The 22036-nt window shown below is 37.1% G+C and overlaps 2 protein-coding genes across 9 annotated transcripts; one reads left to right on the top strand and one right to left on the bottom strand.

The window, feature by feature from the left end:
• Positions 1-1915: 1915 nt before the first annotated feature.
• On the bottom strand, positions 1916-12889 carry LOC143877950 (Nucleoside diphosphate kinase family protein). 2 transcript variants are annotated; one of them, XM_077380295.1, is made up of 6 exons: positions 12750-12889; positions 11465-11689; positions 8624-8731; positions 5776-5885; positions 2129-2162; positions 1916-2024 (listed from the first exon to the last, which is right to left on the bottom strand). In XM_077380295.1, exons 1-5 carry the CDS (start codon positions 12800-12802, stop codon positions 2131-2133), a joined length of 528 nt encoding a protein of 175 aa, XP_077236410.1. In that variant the 5' UTR covers positions 12803-12889; the 3' UTR covers positions 1916-2024; positions 2129-2130. The 2 variants fall into 2 exon arrangements, with proteins under 2 accessions (XP_077236410.1, XP_077236408.1); XM_077380293.1 differs by having other exon boundaries at positions 1916-2162.
• A 369-nt stretch (positions 12890-13258) lies between these two features.
• Positions 13259-21574, top strand: LOC143877949 (organic solute transporter ostalpha protein (DUF300)). Of its 7 annotated transcripts, none has more exons than XM_077380286.1 (10): positions 13264-13386; positions 15001-15116; positions 15818-15960; positions 16904-16960; positions 17141-17249; positions 17597-17781; positions 17855-17943; positions 18077-18326; positions 19520-19747; positions 21072-21574. In XM_077380286.1, exons 2-10 carry the CDS (start codon positions 15095-15097, stop codon positions 21300-21302), a joined length of 1314 nt encoding a protein of 437 aa, XP_077236401.1. In that variant the 5' UTR covers positions 13264-13386; positions 15001-15094; the 3' UTR covers positions 21303-21574. The 7 variants fall into 7 exon arrangements, with proteins under 7 accessions (XP_077236403.1, XP_077236401.1, XP_077236405.1 ...); XM_077380290.1 differs by having other exon boundaries at positions 21034-21237; XM_077380292.1 differs by lacking the exon at positions 21072-21574 and adding an exon at positions 20127-20256.
• The last annotated feature ends 462 nt before the right edge of the window (positions 21575-22036 follow it).

Raw genomic sequence — 22036 nt, 5'->3', positions numbered from 1 at the left:
CTAAAACTGTAAAGCAAAGCATACAACCAGTTCCATCAAGAAAAAACAGAAGTATACAACTAGGCCAGTCATATAACAACTCTAAAAATTGGAACATCTATCCACTACAGGAACGACTCGGGTTCGCTTATCTCTTCCTTTTTACTACATCTTCAATAGTAAATAAGGGCTAGAGACATTAGCAAATTTCAACAGGTAGCTACTAGAAGGCACGTGCTCGTAGCAATGATAAAAAAGACTAAAATACCCTTGATGACCTGTGATATGTTTTGATTGGGTGAGTCCCACCAACTCAACTCAATCGCATACGTAGGTGGGGCCCACCATTTTATGTGGCAGATAATGCTGGTATATATTCAAATGATATTCCCACATCCTTGATTCAAAACATATCATTGACTTTATCAACCACTTTGCATAAGAGAGATGATACCTGCACACGGTTATTGATAATAGCACTTCTCTCTTCATGCTAAGTTTCCCTGATTGGCTTATGACAGCTTTTGGGAAATCACAACATGGTTAAATAGTGTAAGCTAAATGCAACTTCCATTATTAAAACAGGGACCGTGGATATGAATCATATGATCACCTATGAACCCAATTGCGGGTCAAATTGGCAAACATCACAGATGCAACCGAGACAAGGTAGCTCAATCTGTTAACATAACTTGACCGAGACCCTGTTTGTTTTGGATTTTGAGCACCCTGTCAAGATTATTCCCATTGTGTCCCCCATTCCGTCTACTTTCATCCACCTGCATCAGACTACACAGATTCTTCTTCCTTTAGAATCTTCTACCGGCATTTTTTTGGGCCGTGGACGGCCAAACAAATGTGAAAGGGTACCATCCTATGGTTTTCTCAACCACAAATGGAGATCACTTAGGGGCCATTTGGATACGCGGATTTTGGAATCCGGGTTTCTTTAAAATTGTAGCTAAGAGATGAGAGAAAAAGCGGACCAGCCATCGTTTATGACTCGTTTTTTACTTCTCTCCCTTCTTTCCGTCAGCAAGAGAGTAGCAGATCCTCCTATATTTCCAGGTTTTAGAAATCTCATGATGCAAGAAAGATTTTTAAAACCTTGATATCTCACTTAAAATCCAAGAAACGATGTCAGGACATCATACAACAGCTTGATCATGAACCCTCGTTTACACTGTTTTCAAACTAAAATCCGTGTTATACGTAAGATTGAGAGTTTGAGACTCTTATCTAGTATCAATATCATCCTATCAATGTGCGCTAACAACATTAGGCTAGACTTATAATCACCCACCAAAGCTATTGACAAATCATGCACACATGGAACACGTAAGACAAGTCTGATCATTAGGAAAAGGATATCCTAACAATGTAGTTCTCTTTTTCACAGCAAAATTATTTGGATTGTAAGAAAAACATTTCTTGTGAAAATTTTTCTTTCACGATTTAGAGGAAAATGATAAAATTATGGTTAATTTAAAGGGATAATAATATACTATCATAAATTGAAAGTTCCTCTAAGTTAAGAAGAATGAATAGAGTTGGTTCAAGGTAGAAAATAGTAGAAAATTTTGATAATATTATTCCTTTACAAACTTTTCCACAAAATTCGTGCAATCCAAACAGGGCCGAAAAGTAAAATTTTGACACATGTACAGTAATCAGAATCGTTCATCCAATGGCCCCATCTGAGCCCAAAAATCCCACAAACGAACCTTGATATTCGTTGAATGTGAACTATGCAATTAATTTCATCAATAATCGTTCACTTATTGGTCATTGATTGATGGATATGATAATCACGTTGATGGGACTATTGGGCTGCTCCCATCCTTGGCGGCCCCACCGGTATATCCTTGGCAGGCCCCACCAGATAAACGGTTCCAATCACTTGCATAAGAAGGTGGGGTGTAACAGGCTATCAATCTTTCCCTCAATAAATCACTTGCATATTTTCTGTATTAATGTATGAGTTCTTGGCTACACCTTGGATGCAGAAGGGCTTAATGTCAACCAACAAGTTGGCCCTTTGTAACCTAATCATGGTGAAATAAAATAGAAACAGCAGCTAAAAAACTTCGCTATTTCTTACACTTGATGTTTCTAATCCATTAGTGTGATGGCAGTGTGTGAAATTTACCTTCAAAGCTCATCATGTTTTGCAATGTCACCTCCTGCACCATAAAAATTATAAGAAGAGTTAGTAGTGCCGATAAGATTCTTTTGTTCCAATAATAGTGAGATTTCGGGCTTCTTTGGATGCCACCAAAATTTGTCCTTGTTTGCAAATAATTATATACATGTCATTTCTAAAACTATTGTACCCACTATTTGCAAATAAGATTATATACAACTAATTTTTAGATGTATCCAAAGAGACCCTTAATCTTTACAGCAAAGCAAACTGCAAAGTATAATGAGAGAAGTGGTAATGACCCTTCATCTTTCCTTCAAATGTTGATTTGAAGAGGAAAGATGAAGCCCACAAATGATGCTGAATATCCAAATGCATTACTGGACCCCATTTGCGTATTAGTAACCTAGGTGTGCAGATTCATTCATTCCATTTACAGAACAGCAGCTCTTCCACATAACACTATATATCGCCCTCTAATCAAACAATTGTCATGCAAAGAAACCCTAGGGTTTGAAAGGCCCCCTTTCGCTGTTTCTGAAGTCATGAACGGAGTATTGACAGGTTTCTTAACACAATATTTCGATGGAAAGGGATTCTGAAAAAAAAATAACATTTGTCGTTAAATATATAGATGGCTTCACTTTTTATCCGCAGTTAAAGTGACTTTGATCTGGTACACTGACACACATGCACGTGATCTAGAACAATCAGACTGTCAGACAGCCCAAAAACCTTAAAAATCAGAGCATCCCAGCATCCAATTACAGGACCTTTAACCATTGATTATGGATTAGGATCCAGATCTGTCCATTCAGGTTTGCAATCATGCTCCCTGTAGACACCCAATTTTGGGGATCCCACACTCCCGAAACCACAAATCCACAAATTGAAAGTAGATCCATGCAGGGAGCAGCTCCCTCTTTATCAAAAACACAATTCGACTCCTCTAGAGAATTTGGCCCCTCTATATATTTATGAAGGTGGATATCTTTAATGCTACATTATCGTGGAATATGTCATAGCATGTAAAACATATGCTACATATTAGATGGTTATACTAATGACAAGCATTGTAAGACATAGACTACAGATTCAATAGTTAAACTAGTGAGAAACATTGTAATTTGTGCACCATTTCATTCGATACTATCTAAGAGATGAGCATTGTAATTTATGCTTCTATGGATGACGGCCCACGCGAAGGCCACAACTCTAGGAGGGATATTGGATTTAAGGTTTCTTCTAAGCCTAGTGTCCCAAAACCCATTCCCAGTATCCTCGCCCCTCGCCGGGTACTCATAGACCCTAGACAATGGTTTTAAATTTCGGCCGAAACGAAATTTACATGAAGTTGTTTCTTTACAAGATTCCGGCGAAATTTTACAGAAATTTCCGAAGTTTCGTTTTTAGCCATTTTTACAAAATTTCCACCGAAATTTTAAGAATGTTCGCCGAAATAGCCGAAATTTCAATCGAAATCGCCGAATTTCACACCGAAATTTTAATTTCGGTCGAAATTAAAAAAAAAAAAGAAGAAACCAAATCATTATCATAATTTTTACATGATTTCGGCCGAATCCGAGTTTCGGTGGTGGTCGAAACTGACATTGAAACCGAAATTTAAAACCTTGCCCTAGACTCGCTATAGGTCACTAGACGGTATAGCTTCGGGAAAGCATGGCATGGCACAAACGGGACCCCCCAACCCAAAGATCCCCCCAAAACCGAACACGAACACAATCCCCCTTTCCCACTCTAAATCTAAGAAGAGACTCAAATTGGACACGAGGGACACAAATAGACTTCCGTGCTCCCGAACCTTTTCCTATTCCCGGGTTCCTACACACCCAACCCCTCCCGTATTTGTCCCCCGATGATTTTATGCCACAAAGCATCCTTCTCTTCCCTAAATCTCCGCAAAAATGCTTTGTTTAGCAGCCCAATTTTTCCAATTCCTAATCCCCCATGCTTCTTCAATTTGCATACCTTTTTTCCAATCCATTAGATGTTTTGGGCATAAGAAGTTGATCATACTTCTCTTCAATCAAATCCACCACTTCCACCAGGTAGTTTACGGTGTTGATTCTTCTTCTTACACTCGCTATCCTATAAAAGAAGCTAGAATTTATGTCACCTTCTTTGAGCCAAATGGCCCTAGACTTTTGTCGCCTACTTATTTCCTCCCTTCTTAATATTCTACATTCAATACTTGTCTAGCCTTTTTTTCTTCTTCCTCCAGAGGTTTTCCTCATCTTTCCTGTAAAGCTATTCAATCACGTTGTTCAATCTCATGCAGGACCATTTCTTTTTTAAACTTCTTCCCCCATCACTCCTTAATTTTTAACTTCAAATCTTCCAGCTTTCGATAAAAGAAGAAACCTTTCCAACTCTCCATATTGATCTCTTGCCACCAATTCTTGAGGAACACAGAAACATGACACAGCACCAAGAAAAAATTGAAAGGCCGCGGCTCGCCTTTATAATATTTCATTTCCAGAAACACAGGGTTGTGATCGGAGATGGGATGGGGGCAAAGGTCTTTGAATGATGAGGTGAAATCTCTCTTCCCAATCTTTAGAAAGTATTTCCTTCAAATGTTGATTTGGAGAGGAAAGATGAAGCCGACAAATGATGTTAAATATCTAAATGCATTACAGGACCCCATTTGCATATTAGTAACCTTAGGTGTGCAGATTCATTCCATGCAAAGAAGGTTTGAAAGGCCCCCTTTCGCTGTTTCTTAACTCATGAACGAAGTATTGACAGGTTTCTTAACACAATATTTCGATGGAAAGGGATTCTGGAAAAAAATAGCATTTGTTGTTAAATATATAGATGGCTTCGCATCAGATAAATGAAAGGATGGGATGGGTTATATGGGAATGGGCACCCTCCCTCTAAAGGCTAGCTTTTAGGGGTGAGTTCTACCAGGTTAAAGTCCTCCTACAGCTTTTTATCAGCAGTTAAAGTGACTATGATCTGGTACACTGACACACATGCACGTGACCAGGTGAATTTAGCCCCCCGCCCCACCCCGCCAGGCAAATCGATCACCTCACAATCATGAATAAAGCTTGACAACTTCGTCATGCTCATTGTAGTTCTCCCAAGCCAGCTCTTCACACGATGAAATCTATCGGTGTTGAAATCGACGCCGACAATGCATGGCCCTATCCAACTCTCACTGATCTCATCTAACTCTTTCATATAGTGATTACACCACGTTGCCCTTGTTGGTTCATAGACCGCTGATAGTTTCCACTTGACACTTTTTTGTTATGCTTTCATAGTTTGATGTACTAGAAATGACCGAGCGGACAGCACTGTTATGTTTTATGTATGCCTATTCCTACAAAATGCACATGTTCCTTTAGTTATACAAGCAGCTGTGACTATTGAAAGAGCTCAGTGTTGATTTTATTGAAAGGAAGTACCAATAAGGCTAGCAATATCATTATCCTGATGAACAATAGATGGGGTAAAAACATAAATATATAGAAGAACACTAAACGTGCACTGAATCGAGTCAAGTTTTTTTAGTATCACTTCACACCTTATCACCATGTAGCATTTTCACCATAAAAATTTGTGAAAATATAAAAAGAAAGTAAAATATCTGATGTGATATTAAAACAAGAATAAAAACCAACCAGGTAAGATCTCTCCAAAGAAGAACAATATTTCCAGTGCGGCAGATGGAGGAGAATCCGACCCATGAACGCAATTCCTTTCCAAATCCAACCCACACATGGCTCTGATGCTAAAAATGAACAATGGAAATCTTCATGAGGAAAATAAGAAAGTGAATGCAAGGAGGATTACTAGAAACAAGGGAATTATTGGACTGCCATTATGTTACCCAGAATCCCCTAAATAATCATAAGCTAACAGTTTTTTTATGATTAAGGCTGCTTGTGAATCCTCTGAATATTGCAAAAACATGGCAATAATAAAGTAATAATATTGCAATAAGAGGAATGCTAGATTCACAGGCGCCCTTGCAAAAAGGGGCAAAAGGCGCCCCTATTGGTCAGATTCCATTAAAGACAATTAAGACCGTAATTTTATGTGCCATCTTAAATGGAATCTGACCAATAAGGGCACCCTTTGCACCCTTTTTTTGCAAGGGCGCCTATGAATCTAGAATTCCTCTTGCATTAATACTGCGCTAATACCACTAAAATCGCTTCTGTATTGAGATAGATCACATTTCCCTCCCTTTACAAATGAGGAATGTGCCCCACCTCAAATCTCTAAGATTTTTTTTTTTTTTTTTTTTTTTTGAGACGGCCTTCAAATCTCTTAGAATTGTTTCTATCTCACTAAATTTAAATAAAAACCTACAAGGCAGAGAGTCTTCCTTCTTCAGCTGGCTAATAAGAAAAAGGTCAATATTAATGGCATCCATCGCAGCCTAAAATATAATAACTTTTGAAACAATTAAATATCAAGAATAATACATCTTAAAACTTAAACATGAACAATATTTAAATAATAAAAATAACAAGAACGATGACGTTTTGCGGACTTCTTTAATGAGATAAAAGACATACTGGGTCCTTCAAGTATCTCGTTCTCGCATGTTAGAAGATAGGCCAATGGAGTAGCATATAAGTTAGCTAGGAGAGGAGTTCTCTTGGAGTCCTTAGAGCAATATGACTTTCTCCCTCCTTGATCTTTATGTTTGTGTTTTTTGGTTTGCCTGTGCATAGCATTGGAGCTTTTCCTCTCTTTTTGTATTTTTTGACCATCTCGGTCTTTTAATGAAATTTTCACCATTCAAAAAAAAAAAAAAAAACCAAGAACGATGGCATTTGTATATAAACAGGTAGAGTTTAATAAACCATTTAAATTGAGGCTCTAAATAGTCATCAATTTCTACAAGTTGGTTGTGATCACAGGAGAATGAGAGGTGTTTTGAAAGCATAAGCTCACAAGACATTATAACATATTTAGTATAAACCAAATATATTTTGTCCATAAAAAGGTAAAAAAGAGAAATATCATGAAGTTATTAACCACTAAACATTCACCAAAATGAGTTGTAGCTTGTCTTGCTTCTGGACATAATAACCCAACAGAGGATTAGGAGCATATAACCCAAGATTCTGCTCTGTGCTTCAACCTTGAGGTCGTAGGTTCAATTTCAGCTAGCCTACCAAAAGAATAAATAAATAAAGGGAACTGACATCTACGCAACCATGTTTAGATAATGGGATGAACCCGCCTCGTTTTACATTCTCCAATTGGCTGCTGAGAACTTTTTGGGACCTATAATTGCCTTTGACAGATGGTTAAAACATGTAAAACGAGGTGAGTTCATCCCATTATCAAAAGATGGTCGCGGAGATATCAGTAACCTAAATAAATAAATAAACTTCTTCGTAGACTAGAATTGAAGTTGGTTCATGATTGGAAGGGGAAAGGGAATCCATTTTGGATCGTGTACAACCATACAAATTGAGATGATATCCTAACAGTGCAATTGCCCAAAATTTGTTGGAAGGGATATACAATGACCCCATCCAAAATGATGTGTCAGGGTAACAGAGTGCAGCCAAGCTATGTCACAAATATCTCCGATATTTTCAAAATATCACGTTTTTATCGCGACATTTTGATAAAACAACAAAATCCCGAACTAATCCAGTTATTTTAAAAATATAGTGATATTTTTTATTTTTATCATAAAATATCCCGATAATATCGCGATATTATCCCGATATTTTTACTATATTTTTCTTAAATTTAATAATTTTATTTTTACAGTTTTTTGCGACATAAACCCGAAAAAAATTTAAAAAAAAATAATATATCCCGAGATTTTCCCTTGCCAAGAAATTAATATATCCCTACATTTGTGACATAGCAGCCAAGTAGCATAATTGGCAATACAAACATTTATCGACTTGTATTGTGATTGTGCATGTGCATGTGCATGTGCGTGTGTATTCTGCATTGAGAAAATACGACATAATGACTTATGCATAAGTATAAGGAAATAGAGTCCTAGAAAGTTGAGACTTACCTTTGCACCCAACCAAACGGGTTTATGTGAGTAAAAGGCTGTATCAGAAACTAACTTCTGGATACTAGTACGAACACCAAAATTCCCATGTTAACCGGTTTTGTGCTAAAACTGAGTGAACAAACATCAAAATTCCCATATATTCACCAGCCAAACTGAGTGTAGAAAGATTAATTAAAAAAAGAAGATTATAAATGAAAGAGGATAAAGGGTGTATGAGAGAGAAAGTACGAGTTGTTAAGCATTGAATATTAGGACCATGACTCAAGGATTCAAGTCTGTCAGTATTCAAGAATTCAATCACTAAGAAACTAATCATCACTTCTTCATTTTCCAATCAGGATGACTAGATCATTTGTCAAGTCTGGGAGTGGCTAAAGTAGTGAATCCCTAGACATCATAAGGCACATAAACAACTTTTTCTTTTCAAAACATAATTAAACTGAACCAGAAATGAAAAAAATACTAACCTCCCAGGATGTGAAACTTTTGCTTTTCTTGCATCCGTTGGTCCAATCAAAGCTCGCCAATCAGAAATTGCATTAACCTTTTCGAGAACCATAACATACACTGGACCACTAAAAATTAGTAAGTCAGTGACACATTAGAAAAAAAGGACAAAGGACAATAACTAATTAAGAGGATACGAATAGAAAGACAAAATAGCATCTAGATTATAAGCCCAAATGAAAGCAAAGGAATACAGAATAACTAAGTTTGGAATCTTGGCAGAATAGCAGACATAAATCTGGCAAAGTTGTCGACAAGGCAAAAAATCAACTGAGAGAACACCTATACGAGTGAGAAGTGGTTGCTTTCTATGAGAATTTGGGCTAATTTTCTAGAGCACTCACAAATAGCAAGTTAATACACACCATTCAAACATACTAAACCATAATACAATAGCACACGATTGGTTCGATTGGCTACTACTTCTACGTCTGATCCTGAACGCAGACGTGTCGGATCTCTTCCTTAGAGGCTTGATCTTGCTTTGATCAGCTACATACACCAATCCCTAACTGGCTTCGATCGGCTACGTACACCAATCCTTGACCAGCTTTGATCGGCTACATACACCAGCCCCTGACCGATGGTCTGATATTACTTCGGCTTTCGTTCAACAGTCCTAACCGATGGCTCTTATACCACTTATTGAGAAAGAAATCAAAGAAAAAGAAAGAAAGAACGAAGAAAAACCACGCAACTAGGGAGAGAAACTTTTCTCTTTTATTGAATTTGATTGCAATTCATTATACACAATACACTTCACGTTTGAGCTCTCTCCCTTTTATAAAGCAAACCCACCCAAACAAACCAAATAGGACTCAAATTCAACAATAACTAAAACTAGTAACTAAATCCTCCCAAAATAACCACGCGTCTCCATCTTTCCTTTTCAGCTTTATCCTATTCTAAACTAACCACAAGAGCTATTCTAACTATAACTCTATACAGCTTCCAACAGCCACATGTTACTCTTTTACTTTATCTAGGTAATATAGAACTAACAACCAACTTCTAAACAAATTATAGCTCCTACCTAACTATCACTCATCATGCCGGCCCTGCCCCTCTGATGGCGTGCGAGTCGGCGATGACTATAACAGTCATGTGTCTTCTCTTGGCATATATAGAACACCTTTGTCAGGCTCTCAATTCACAATATCCTCTGAATTGTGATCAATGTGAATACCATGGTGAGTGCATAAATCCCTATTCATACTCAACATAGTTGATGTCTAGATGAGCGATTGCGAGGTAAATCAGCTTCCTAACCACTCGATGATAGACTCCTGGTCGGTGAGCAAATCTCCCTCTTGGTCGTCTAGTCTATGATCAAGCTTCAATGGGCATTCTACAGGCGTTGCCCCTACTTTACCTATTCTTTCAACAAATCAAGAACATACTTCCATTGTGATATGAAGATGCCATGCTTTGATTTGGCTACCTTAATAGGTAGGGAGTATTTGAAGGAGCCCAAATCTTTTATGTCAAACATCCAAGGGAATCTTTCAAGTCATGGATGGTCCTAGCATCATCAATTATTTTGACTATATCATCCATGTACACCAATAGAATTGTGGTATTCCTTCCATCTCATTGCCCTTTTATTTGAAGGTCAGGTGTGAAATGGCGGAGTATGTGTAGGAGTGGGTGTTGGTGCCACATATGCTTGGGTCCCTAAACCTTATCTTTTCTTCCATTTTTCCTTCTTTTTCAATTGGTTTTCCCCTCCTCTTTTTAATGTTTTGGCTTAATATATCTCTGCTTTTTTATTTAGTGTAACCATTTCATTACCCTTTTGGGTGAGATTTATTCCTTAAGTGGGAGTACCCAGTTAGCCATTTCTACCCTTTTATGCATTATTTTCTTTTGCTCTGTTGGGCTTCTTCTTCTTTTTTGAAAAGGATTGCTGTGTTGGGCATACTGCACATATTGTATTCGTGTTGTCAAGAATCCAATGGGTGCAAGCTTCTAAGTCGAAAGGGCTGTTGCATCCAGTACTGGATGTAGATGCTGAGAAATCATGGTGCACCAATATTTCGATCAAGGTGTGTGAAACCTGCCTTGCAGACTGTGTGATTAATACACACCCCAATCCAATAAGTTCTTTATCATTATTATTTTGTTTCATAACCAGTGATTTCATTATTTTGGGCGTGAATGCTTTTGAATAAATTCTTCCTTTGCCTAAATTGAATTCTATCTAAAAGTTACGTTGAGTCCATCTAGCTGCTATCATCTTTGGACACTTTGTTAGTAATAGGACAACATACTTTTAATGAATTGGGTGTTCTGCAAAACCCTAAAACCTACCACAAAAGAAAAATCAAGTCAGCAGTGCGGAGAAAAGACTGGGAAGAGAACTAAATAAAGTAAAGAATAAAAAAAATAGATCATGTAAAAACTAAAAAGCCAAACTATGGAGAAAATAGGGCTAATTACAGACTCATAGTGTCCCATAACTAGAACTTTTTAATGGAAAATGAATTTTACTAATAAAAATGATAAAGATAGCCTCTGCAATAGAGATGGTCAGAGTGGCCAAAACAGCTTAGAGAACTGCCAAAACAAAAAAGACAATATCGAAATAAAAAGCTGCTGAGTTAATCCTCAGGCAGAAAATGGTCTATAATATTGAACCACCTCATACTCCAGTTGTTAAGGCAATAATATGATAAACATGAATTTTCTTCCATTATAGTTAATGGAAAAATGAATCAGGAATTCAACCGAAAATTGCCAGCAACTGATGATTAACACAAGTGAATGGATACCTAGACATGCTTCCTTTTTCATCACTATACCTTGTCATATATTTTACAAGGTTAGGAAAGAAGCTCCTCCCACGATGCTCAGCATAAAATAGTGTCACATTTTCCTCGTCAAGTTGAACCACCTTCTCTCTGCTGATAGTGAATCCAGACTCCATAATAATCATCTTTATCTTGTCAGTATAGTTACCAAGCAACCCATCTGGTTTTATTATGGCCAGTGTACTCTCCTTCTCCGAGCTTGCATACGTCAGAGAGCTAAAGACATCACAGCATTTTGCAGAGCAAGGACAGTGAGAGGAATAAACTAGTAGAGAGAAGAGAATGAAGACAATTTTTTTTTTCATAAAGAACAGAATTTCGGAGCAGAAAAATAAACTTATCCATGTAAAAGAATGCTGGATGAAGGTCAGCTAGATAAAGTAGACAGTGAAGTAGTTACACTGAAAGACAAATATTTCGAATTAAACATACTAAAAGATTGCGATACGAATTTTACAAAACAGTAGCATTTTTCATGGATAACAGTTTGGATGGAAAGAATTTTCCACTGAACATCAGGAGAACTTCTTAATGTTTGGATTGCAGGAATTTTTTGGAATAGTTTGGAAAAGAAAGTTTTTTTTTTTCCAAAATTTCATACTTTTCAAATTTGACTTCAAATGAAGAAAGTAACTTGAACCCGTTTTAATTAGATGGACCTTCAATTTAAAATGATATGCCTCTAAATAAGCCATAACTACATTAATTAGCTCTACATCGTGTATGCAAAAAAGATCTCATGATAAAAAAAAAATCCAAGAGAAATGTTTTTCCTGCGATCCAAACATGGCACATAAAAAATAAAATATGAAATACATCAACAGATTTCCAACTATTTCTCTACAGAAAGAAGTTCTCACCAGAATAACAGACTGGATTAAAAGAGAAAACAATGAAACAGCATAAAACTAAAAAATCTCGATAAATAGACCTAGATTGGAGAAAGAAGTGGAATATCAGCCACAGGTATGGAGAACAAAAATCAGTAATCTCAACATCAAACGTGAGAAAAACAGCAAAGAACTGCGGATTATCAGCGCGAAATTCGGCAGAAAATAAAAGAGTGAGAAACCCTAACTTGAAACTCAAGAGAGAGAGAGAGAGAGAGAGCACTATTTTGCCCTAGAATAACCAGAAAAAGAAAGAAAATAACCTAGACTGGGATTTAAATGAAAAATCCTCTTTATGTAAACATCACAAACTGTGGATCAGATATTAGAGAATGAGTAGAAATTTTGGAATTGGAGACTGGTGCGAGAATGAGTAGATGGCTTACCTGCCAAGGAGAAAGATCGGGAGAAGGGTGAGTATAACACACAGCTTTTCCATGATTCATAGGGCGAGAACTAAACTGAGGGGATTTCCGATTTCCACAACTGTAATGCGTTTTATACGCAGGGGAGAGTATCACACGTGCGTCAAATTTCGTGCACCTATGTACAAGGTGGACCCCACTCTGCTAGAGATTATAGTGACAGTGTGTCGTAATTCGTAATAAGGTGGGCCCCACTGTATTACTTCAAAGATAGGTGCACCTGTTGGGGCAGATAAATTCACCCCCTGGAAAGAAGAATACACCCCCATATTTTTGTTACAGGGAGTGTATTAATCTTTCACCGGACGAAATTGAGCGTCCTTTTTTTCCACACACGACATTAGCAATATCTGACCGTTCATCCAAATGGGCCCCATCATAAACAATACGAATGAATGTCGCCCCGGGGAGTCGCCACGTAGTACTGGAAATGCTCTAACGTGTCAGCTTCCGACCAAAACCCCATTTAACTCCCATCTGTTTCGATCTCGGGTTCTGCTGTCCGCAATCCGAATTTTCGGTTTTAGGGTTAGGGTTTTCGAAATCTTCGCCTTAAGTCAAAAGAGATGCAGCTCTGCCATGGTGGTTTCCCTTAAAGGTCAGTTTCTTTCTTGTTTTACATATGAGTTCGTTTGCAGAATTGATTTGAGTTGCATTGTTTTGTATGGAGACAATAATGCAATCTTTTGTTTGAAAGGCTATCTTGAGGTTGAGGCTTTGGCCCATTCTTAGGAGAGAAACCATCCTTCTTCGTTCATTCTTCTTCGTCTCTCTCTCTCTCTTAAAGAATTATGACTATGAGTCACCTTATTACTAGGCCCACCATAGAAATGCCATAGCGAGCTAAAGCAATGGTTCATTTTTAAATAAGGCGGGCAAATCATTGGTGATTCTAGTATTTATCCAAATTTTTGGCTTTTTATGTTGAGAAACTTTATTAAATGAGTTATTTGATAATTTTCCTCTTCTTTTTTTTTTTTGAAAATTATGTATATGACCTAATGAGCCTAGATATTTTTAAAAAAAAAAAATAGAGCCTAGCTATTAAAATATTATATTTTAGGAAAGAAGTAGTTACGCGAGAGAGAGAGAGAGAGATCTTGATAATTCGAGAATTCAATTTCTGATAAAATCAAATTCATAATGCCTTGAGTGGAATCCTGGTACCTCAAAAATTGATGAAATGTCGTTCAACTTGAAATATATTTCCACAAAGATCTACCAATCCAAACCGTCTAAAATCAATTTTCAGGGGAATATTTTTCATCTGGAAGACTTTTACGCACATCCTAATGCTACCTTAGTAAATTAGACCTTATGTCTTTAAAACGCACGTGCACGCACGCACGTATTCCGGATCCCATGCTAAACATGGTGGCCACACTCTGGCGGAGCTACACACACACACGTATTCTGGAGCCCATGCTAACCATGGTGGCCACACTCGGGCGGAGCTACACACACGTCTTCCGGAGCCCATGCTAAACATGGTGGCCACACTCGGGCGGAGCTACATGTAGCATAAGGGGCATAGTTGCCCCTGTTGAGTTGGGCCAAATCCTTAATAGGCCCAACTCAATTGGGCCCAGCCCCCTTTAAAATTTGAAGGCCTGCCCCCCTTATGCATAAATCCTGGCTCCGCCACCGGCCACACTAATGCATAGGTTTGAGGTGTAAAATGGTGGACCCCACCGATCATAGCATGAGGTGTAAAATAGTGGGCCACCATATGCATGGGTATGGGTAGATATGGTGGGCCCGACAAATTAAGTGTAAAATGTTGGCCTTTAAGCATGCTATGCTTGGGTATAAATTGTAGGCCCCGTCCTTTCAAAACAAAACATGAGATACAAAGAAAAGGTTTTTCATGAAAAATTATTCTTGGAAAAGGCGAATGATAAATGGAAAGTTAGGTGCTCAGTATATATTATAGATAGATAGATATGCAAACCCTCTCTTTTGGAGAAATGGCATATCCATCCCATCTCTTACGTAGCATTAGCAGCCCCTTTTATTTGTCTTCTTGTAAAAACGATAAGCAAATATAGTACAATGTGGAAGGATATATTGTCATTTTTTTGTGTAGTTATACATAAAATTATATAATCATAGGCACAGTTATAAACAATATTATTTCTGTTCAATATTTCTTTGTTTGAGTCCTTGGCATCCCCTTTGGTGCTCAAGGGGATGGGTTGCTTTGGCTTCTTAGGCACTCTTAACGACTGTGGCTGGTACAAGGTGGGCATAGTGGCAATGTGAAAGCTTTTGTTGGACAGATCCATGCTATTCAATCTCAAGTTCAAATGAAAATCAGAGGAAGCAATGGCAAGTATTGTTTACAATGGCTCATCATGGTGAATCGAATTGAGGAGAGGTTTCCCACATAAAATTGGAAGAAATTAAAAGTTAATAAAACAAGAATGTTGGACTGTGTCAAATTCTCAAGAAATTCAACGCTTATGACATGGAGCATCACAGAGGACTCAACATATCTCCTAGAACAATATTGTGCAGGTGTAGAATGTCAATACAACAATCATGAGAGGGGGGTCATATCACTAATATTTGTTAAAAAGACAAACAAGAGGGGGAAGGGGGGTGTGGAAACACTAAAAAAGAGGGACTGAAATATCATGTTTACTATTTGTTGCTCAATGTAAAGGTTTTTTTCCCGATACCTATCCTCGAGAAACTAAAATTTTTAACATCGAGTGTTCTTTTCATTCGATCACATAAGACTAATTAACCATTTTCTTTTTGACTTGGATTATATATTTGTGTGACAACACTGAAACTATTAAGTGTAACTTTTTAATGGAAAAACTATAAAGCTTACTTTAGCTTAACATTTTGGCATGCTATAGAATTCATTCACAAGATTATCCCTGGGAAGTCTTTAATGGAAAACTTGACACGATTTTTTTTTTTCAAATTTAATCCCCACGTAATACATTACATCATCAAATTTCCTTCTCAAACTGCAGAGTTTTGACTTTTGACTGAGGAATATGTGCATTGAATGGCAGCGAGTCGCATCGTATACGATCAAGGAATATTTGGAGATTTTCACTCTCTAGCTGTTATCATTGGAGGAATTTTTGCTCTGGTTGCGGTGGTCCTTTCCATCCTTCTAATTCTTCAGCATCTTAGATCCTACAACAATCCTGCGGTGAGTTCCCCATCCATTTTGTTGTTCCTTTTGCTGAATTTTATATTCATTTGGGGCTTTACACAAAAATTTATAACATTTTTCAATTAGTGGACATGCAGAATCTCTGGCCCCTGTAACATTCTACTTGAATTGAATTTTAAGAAGCAGTCCCGAGTTCCCTAAGAAGCCCATGCACATGTTAAAAGTTAGGTTTACATTTCTGTTTATTTCTGTTATATTTGTATTTAGGGTGGGTCCCGCCTTGACTTATTCAAAATGGACTAGCTACTTACACTTACCATTGCACTTTTAGAGAATCGATATAACATTTCTTGTATTATTATAGCTCAACTTTTTGCCTTTTCAATTGAATACATGAACATAATCAGGTATTATTCTTAGTTATATGGTCTTTAAAATAATGTAATTTTAACAAGTGACTGTAGCTCGAATTTTCATTAGCTGGTGGATCCTACTAAGGATTGCTGGTGGCCTAAAATTTGTTTTGATTGGACGATTGGAAATTTATGGAGTAGCTCAATACGAGGTTATGGATCATGTCCTGTGCAAATTGGATGGATTTCCATTAACGCGTGTGTAGTGCAGTGAATCTAAAACAATTAATGCATACTAAATTTCCTGTTGAATTTCAAGGTTTCTATCTTCTCAACTGGCGAAATTGCAAGATTAGCTGAGCGAATCTCTCACCTATAAACTCCAAAGAGTTGAATCTAATACTAAGATGGAGAGTGGCATCCGGGGGGGGTGGCTGTTGAGAATGTCTCTACTCGCTTAATAGATTAATATCTTTGACTTTATTTATTCTAGAATTATCTAACTCATTTTACCAAATTTTAGCTAATAGTTTTAATAGCCAAATTGAATTCAATTATGACAGATTTTATATTGATGTTACATACTGAATGATGTCTAACTCTGATCTAAACTCAATTCATTTCAGGAACAAAAATGGATTGTTGGTGTTGTTTTCATGGTTCCTGTCTATGCTAGTGAGTCCGTAAGTATCATTTGTTTTTTAGTAGTCTATTATGATTCTGAACGGGCCTCATTCTTCCTGTGCTATCATTGTGGAATAATTTCTAAATTTTAAATGAGTTCATGGGTGTGGATTTATCTTCTGGAGCTAGTGGATTTAATTAGTTCAGCTCATTAACCAACTATTGTTGTGTCTTTTCAGCTATTATCATTGTGGAAACCAAGATTTTCGATTGTATGTGACATCTTAAGAAATTGCTATGAAGCATTTGCCTTGTATTGTTTTGGAAGATACTTGGTTGCTTGCCTTGGTAAGCTTAGTTTTTTAAACTAGAGCACTGTTGAATCTTACTCCACCATAGAATAATTTTATATGGCATAAATTTTCACTCATGCCATTACATCATTTGATGGGTCTGCATTCTATCCACTTGTGCTCTTATTTACAAGTATTCCCAAATGTCAATTATGAATCTGAATAATACCAACTAACATCAAATTTCATTTTTGTTATTTGGTTACCCTTTTGTCTCCATAAATAATTATCTATTCCTAATTAGAATTTGATTAATGAGACCTAGTTTGATTCATGTCAATCAAATTTGTGTTCATTCCTTAGAATTCGTGACCATCTAACAAAAGGTGAAAACCGTGCTAGGTGGTGAGGAAAGTGTCATACAAATGCTTGAGGATGAATCAAGAAAACAACTTAGCAAGCCATTGCTACAAGGTGAAAACAATATAGGTGCAACACGGAAACCTTCATTCCTGGACTTCTTTTGCCGACTGAGGGTGCTTGGGAAAGACTTATACACAATAGTAAAATTTGGTATTGTACAATATGTAAGTTGAAAAAATTTCCTTTCTTAGATTTTCATTTAATTCAGTTGGGTTCTAACCTCTTGTAAGTGCTCAGATGATTCTGAAAATGTTATGTGCCTTTTTGGCATTGTTATTGGAGCTTTTTGGTGTTTATGGTGATGGGAAATTTAAATGGCACTATGGGTATGTATTATTTACAATTGAAGTGAATGTCCTAAAATTCTCTTACTAAACTATAGTTCCATGAAAGTAATTGGGCACCTTTTTGGCCTTCTCTTATTGTGTCAGCTAAGCTCAATCTGGTTGTTTCTTGCAGATATCCATATATTGCAGTGGTTTTGAACTTCAGTCATATGTGGGCTTTATATTGTCTTGTGCAGTTCTACAATGTGACTCATCATAGATCACAATCAATCAGACCACTGGCAAAGTTCGTTAGCTTTAAGGCTATAGTATTTGCAACTTGGTGGCAAGGCGTGGGTATTGCTTTACTGTGTTCCCTTGGTGTTTTATCTAAGGAGGAGAGGTTTCAAAAACAAATTCAGGATTTTCTCATCTGCATTGAGGTAAGTTTTTACATAAATGTGTTAAGATACAGTTTAGGAAACTCCGAGATTTTCTGAGACACCGACCCAAATTACCCAATGATGCTGCATGGCATTCAATCTGAAATCGAAATGGCACATTTTTTTTTTCAGTGGCACAGTGATCAAATTAAATGTCTCATTTCTTTATCTGTTTCATAATTTCACAAAATGAGGTTATAAAAAATTCACTGAGTCTTCTTTAGTCGAATTCCAAGTCAATTTGGGAATGCCCCAAATGAGCACTAATTTCCAAAAATTGAGTTCCCCTTTCCAATTTGAACATTTCAGTGATTTTTTGGAAGAAATTTCCTAGTTTTTGCATCGCCTAATAAATTTTCACTGGATTTTGCCTTTTGAATTCTCTCTCTCATTTCAAAGGTTGTTGACTATTCGTCTAAATTCTTCTTATTCTCTCACAAACTCTAGAAAACTTCACCTGTTCTCATTTTCTTCTTAAGTCTTTCTATAATTCCCTCTATTTTTTTCAAAGCAAAACTATTATTATATATTAATTCCTCTTCTTAAGTCATCCCTCTTTATTTATCCACTTACATTTCTGTTTGTTACCAGTTTACTTTCTTGTACTCAGTCTAACCCCTTGCAAACCTGCAACCTCTGGTTGAAGTATAAAGCCTTGTTCAATTGAGCAACAGGCCCAACCCTTCTCCATCAAAAGTAATTTATAACCAGAGTCCTGGTTATTGTTTCATCCCTTGTTCATCAAAAGTAATTTATAACTAGAGTCCTGGCTATTAATTTATTACCAAATTTTCTGATTACCTTGAATATTTTCCTTCATAATTTGGACTAATATTCTGTCAAGTGCATTCCCTCATCCATTCAAATCACCAGACGTCACGATGAGTACTGAATTGAAACATGTTTTTGACCATTGGGTTCAACCGTTCAACCACTGCTATATATCCTTAAAATGGGTTCCAACTTGTGCCATTGGTGAACTTCGATGATTATTAGGATTCGATTTTCATTGATGGACAGGCCTATAAATTTCAATATCAGGATTCTGGGTGCTTGCAATTTTTGGGCTCTTTGGTGGCTTGTATCAGGCGCTTGCATCCATTTGATTATTGCCTGTTTTAAAACACTATAATAATCTCTATTTAATATTATAGCTAAAATCAACAAAAAAGTTTGTTGCTCTTCTTTTACAGATGGCTATCGCTGCTGTTGCCCATTTATTTGTGTTCTCTGCAAAACCCTATCGATTCATGCCACGTCCAGAGCAAGTCACTACCCAAGCAACCAAAGCCACTCTAACGTTAGAGGAGGATGGTGAGGACAAACCAGCTGTCGTTCAACAGGCCGAAACACAACTCAAGGCTCCCCGAACAAGTGTTAGGGAGAGTGTTCAGGACATTGTCATCGGCGGCGGTGAACATGTGAGCTCTCTCTCTCATGCATATAGGGGTTTATATTTTTAGTTTCTATGATATAGGTTACAGTTACACCAGGCAGATTAAGAAATCTTAATCTTGCCAAAAAAACATATTAATATTAATAGCTGTGCTAATTCATTGTAACATATATATATATATATTGCACCATGATATCCTGGTATTTTGAACTGTTATTTGCATGTTTCAAGACATTCAGGAATGTTACTCTCATCTTTGTATAAATGTAAAACGTAGACACAATCATATTCTTATATGTTAACTTTGAGAGACATTATTTCATAGTGGGAGCCGATATTTACGCTCCTTAATTTGGTATCATACAACCTCTCTTTACTTAAGGCTCTTCAATTGGCTTTTGCAGCTCATTTGGATTTGAGAACTGTAACGACCAATGAAAAAAATCAGAATAAAGAGGGTTGTATAATATCTAAACAAAAGGATGTAAGTATGGGCTTCCTTCTATAAATATTATGCATCATATGCAAAGGGAATTGGTATTGACACCCATGTCAATTGGTTGTATTTGATTTATTTTTACTTATGTACACAAGAGAAGTGACATGCATGCCATGCCTAATCTTAAGGGTGTCTACACCAACCTCCTACGCAGAATCATATCAATATGAATAGGACTAAGTCAAAGTTTTATATGCATAATCTGTATAGAAGTAAGAACAAATTTTTCTCGTGTACTCCACTAAAAATCCAATTATTCATCCAGTGAGCCCCACTTTTGATGGACCAAACAATCCATCCTTCGCTGGATTTTTTCCCCATTGAATGTTGATGGTTGCTGGTCCATTTGTGTCATGATCTGATGGTTAAGATTGTCGAGTTGGCGAGGTTTTGGGACTTGGCCTATCCATGCGGTGCCAATCAGATGAACCCACGCTGCCATGTGTCTAATATCTGATCATAGCAGCTTAGGTGTCTGTATGTTAAAAGTTAAAACCATAGTTTCAAAACTCCGTGCGGTCATCATCAATTTGTCGAGTCTTCTCCTTTTTGCTGCGTTCTTATGCAAGTCCGTGTTTTGTGCTACAAAATTAATCAAAGTTCTTTTGATTCTCCCGAGATATGATCTTGTTAATCAAGTTGACTAGGATTTTCTTAGGCCGAGTTTTGGCCTGCATCCTCATTTTGAAGCACTAGTTAAAACCAAACAATCGGTGTTGAATAACACTGGCGTTTATAAACATTTTCATGCATCCATTAGTGCAGACATATAGCATGAATAAATGGCACATGCATTTGTGTGGTTGTTTCAGGTGCTTTTTTATTTTATTTTGTTAGAGCTGCTTAACAGGTGGTTAAGGATGTGGTATTGACCATAACCAAAGCAATAGAACCTGTGGAGAAGGGAGTGACAAAGATACAGAAGACCTTCCATCATGTCTCATTAGGGGGCTCTAAACAAGAGGAAGAAGGGCCTAAGGTTGAAATCGACGAACTCGTCGAGGAGAACGTTACAGAAAGTGGGTCACATGTCTCCAGATCAGAAGACAATGTCATGTCTGAATTCAGTGGTGGAGACTGATAAACCTGAAAGGATGAAACCAGAACGATTCAGGGTTTGATCTTCGTTGTTAAGAGGCCTGTTATGGTAGCAGATTATACCCTGCCTTCCAAGAGAAAAACTGCCCTCCAAAGGATGATAGATGGTGGTCAGCCATGCATTTTGAAGAGTTATATGAAAAGAGTTATTTTGTGCTTTTGAGATCCTAGTATAGTTAGCAGGATTGAATTTTATATAAACGAGAAAGACGTGATTCCTTTTGTTTGTAACACTAGGGAAAATTTTGGGTTCTACTTATCCTCCAAGAATTCAACCGCAAGAAGTTTCATTTCCAAAAGAATTCTTTTTACTTGTTGATGATAATTTTCAAGAGCTGCTTTTTTGGGGGGGAAAGGTATTGAGGAGAGCAGAACATGACAAATGGGTGAATAAGGTGCTAAATGGGGCACTGTAGTCATCTTTTGGATTGCAGGTTTTTTCTTAAAAGCTTGGAAAGGAAAAAAATTTAACTTTATTTAATTTGCAAGATCAGGAGACACTGCATTACACTTTCTTAGAGGAGATGTTGCATTGTGCTCCCTCTTTTGAGCTCTCCATTGGCAGTTTGAAGTGGAAAGCTAAGCTTGTTGAGAATTATGCAGGCCAATGAGAGACCTTTACAATAAGGGGGTGATAATATCAAGATAAAGACAGCCTTAATAAATTTAAGTTAGTTTAGTGCACATGCACAGCTAAATTCTTAGAATTTCTCACCC

The sequence above is a fragment of the Tasmannia lanceolata genome, unplaced genomic scaffold, assembly GCF_043159265.1.
Source record: "Tasmannia lanceolata isolate RefF3 unplaced genomic scaffold, GAP_Taslan_0.1 ptg000005l, whole genome shotgun sequence".
In the NCBI taxonomy this organism is placed as follows: Eukaryota; Viridiplantae; Streptophyta; class Magnoliopsida; order Canellales; family Winteraceae; genus Tasmannia; species Tasmannia lanceolata.
The sequence above is the reverse complement of the archived record's forward strand: the minus strand, read 5'-3'. Positions and strand labels throughout refer to the sequence as shown.

Excerpts from the sequence above, each read along its gene's own strand:
- LOC143877949 (XM_077380286.1), top strand. The coding sequence starts at position 15,095 with ATGAAAATCAGAGGAAGCAATG. Across the intron at positions 16,961-17,140 it reads CTGTCTATGCTAGTGAGTCC|CTATTATCATTGTGGAAACC; the intron begins GTAAGTATCATT and ends GTGTCTTTTCAG. Across the intron at positions 17,782-17,854 it reads AATTTGGTATTGTACAATAT|ATGATTCTGAAAATGTTATG; the intron begins GTAAGTTGAAAA and ends GTAAGTGCTCAG.
- LOC143877950 (XM_077380293.1), bottom strand. The coding sequence starts at position 12,802 with ATGGAAAAGCTGTGTGTTATACTCACCCTTCTCCCGATCTTTCTCCTT. Across the intron at positions 8,732-11,464 it reads CTTGTAAAATATATGACAAG|TGGTCCAGTGTATGTTATGG; the intron begins GTATAGTGATGA and ends ACTAATTTTTAG. Across the intron at positions 5,886-8,623 it reads AAAGTTTCACATCCTGGGAG|CATCAGAGCCATGTGTGGGT; the intron begins GTTAGTATTTTT and ends GTTCATTTTTAG.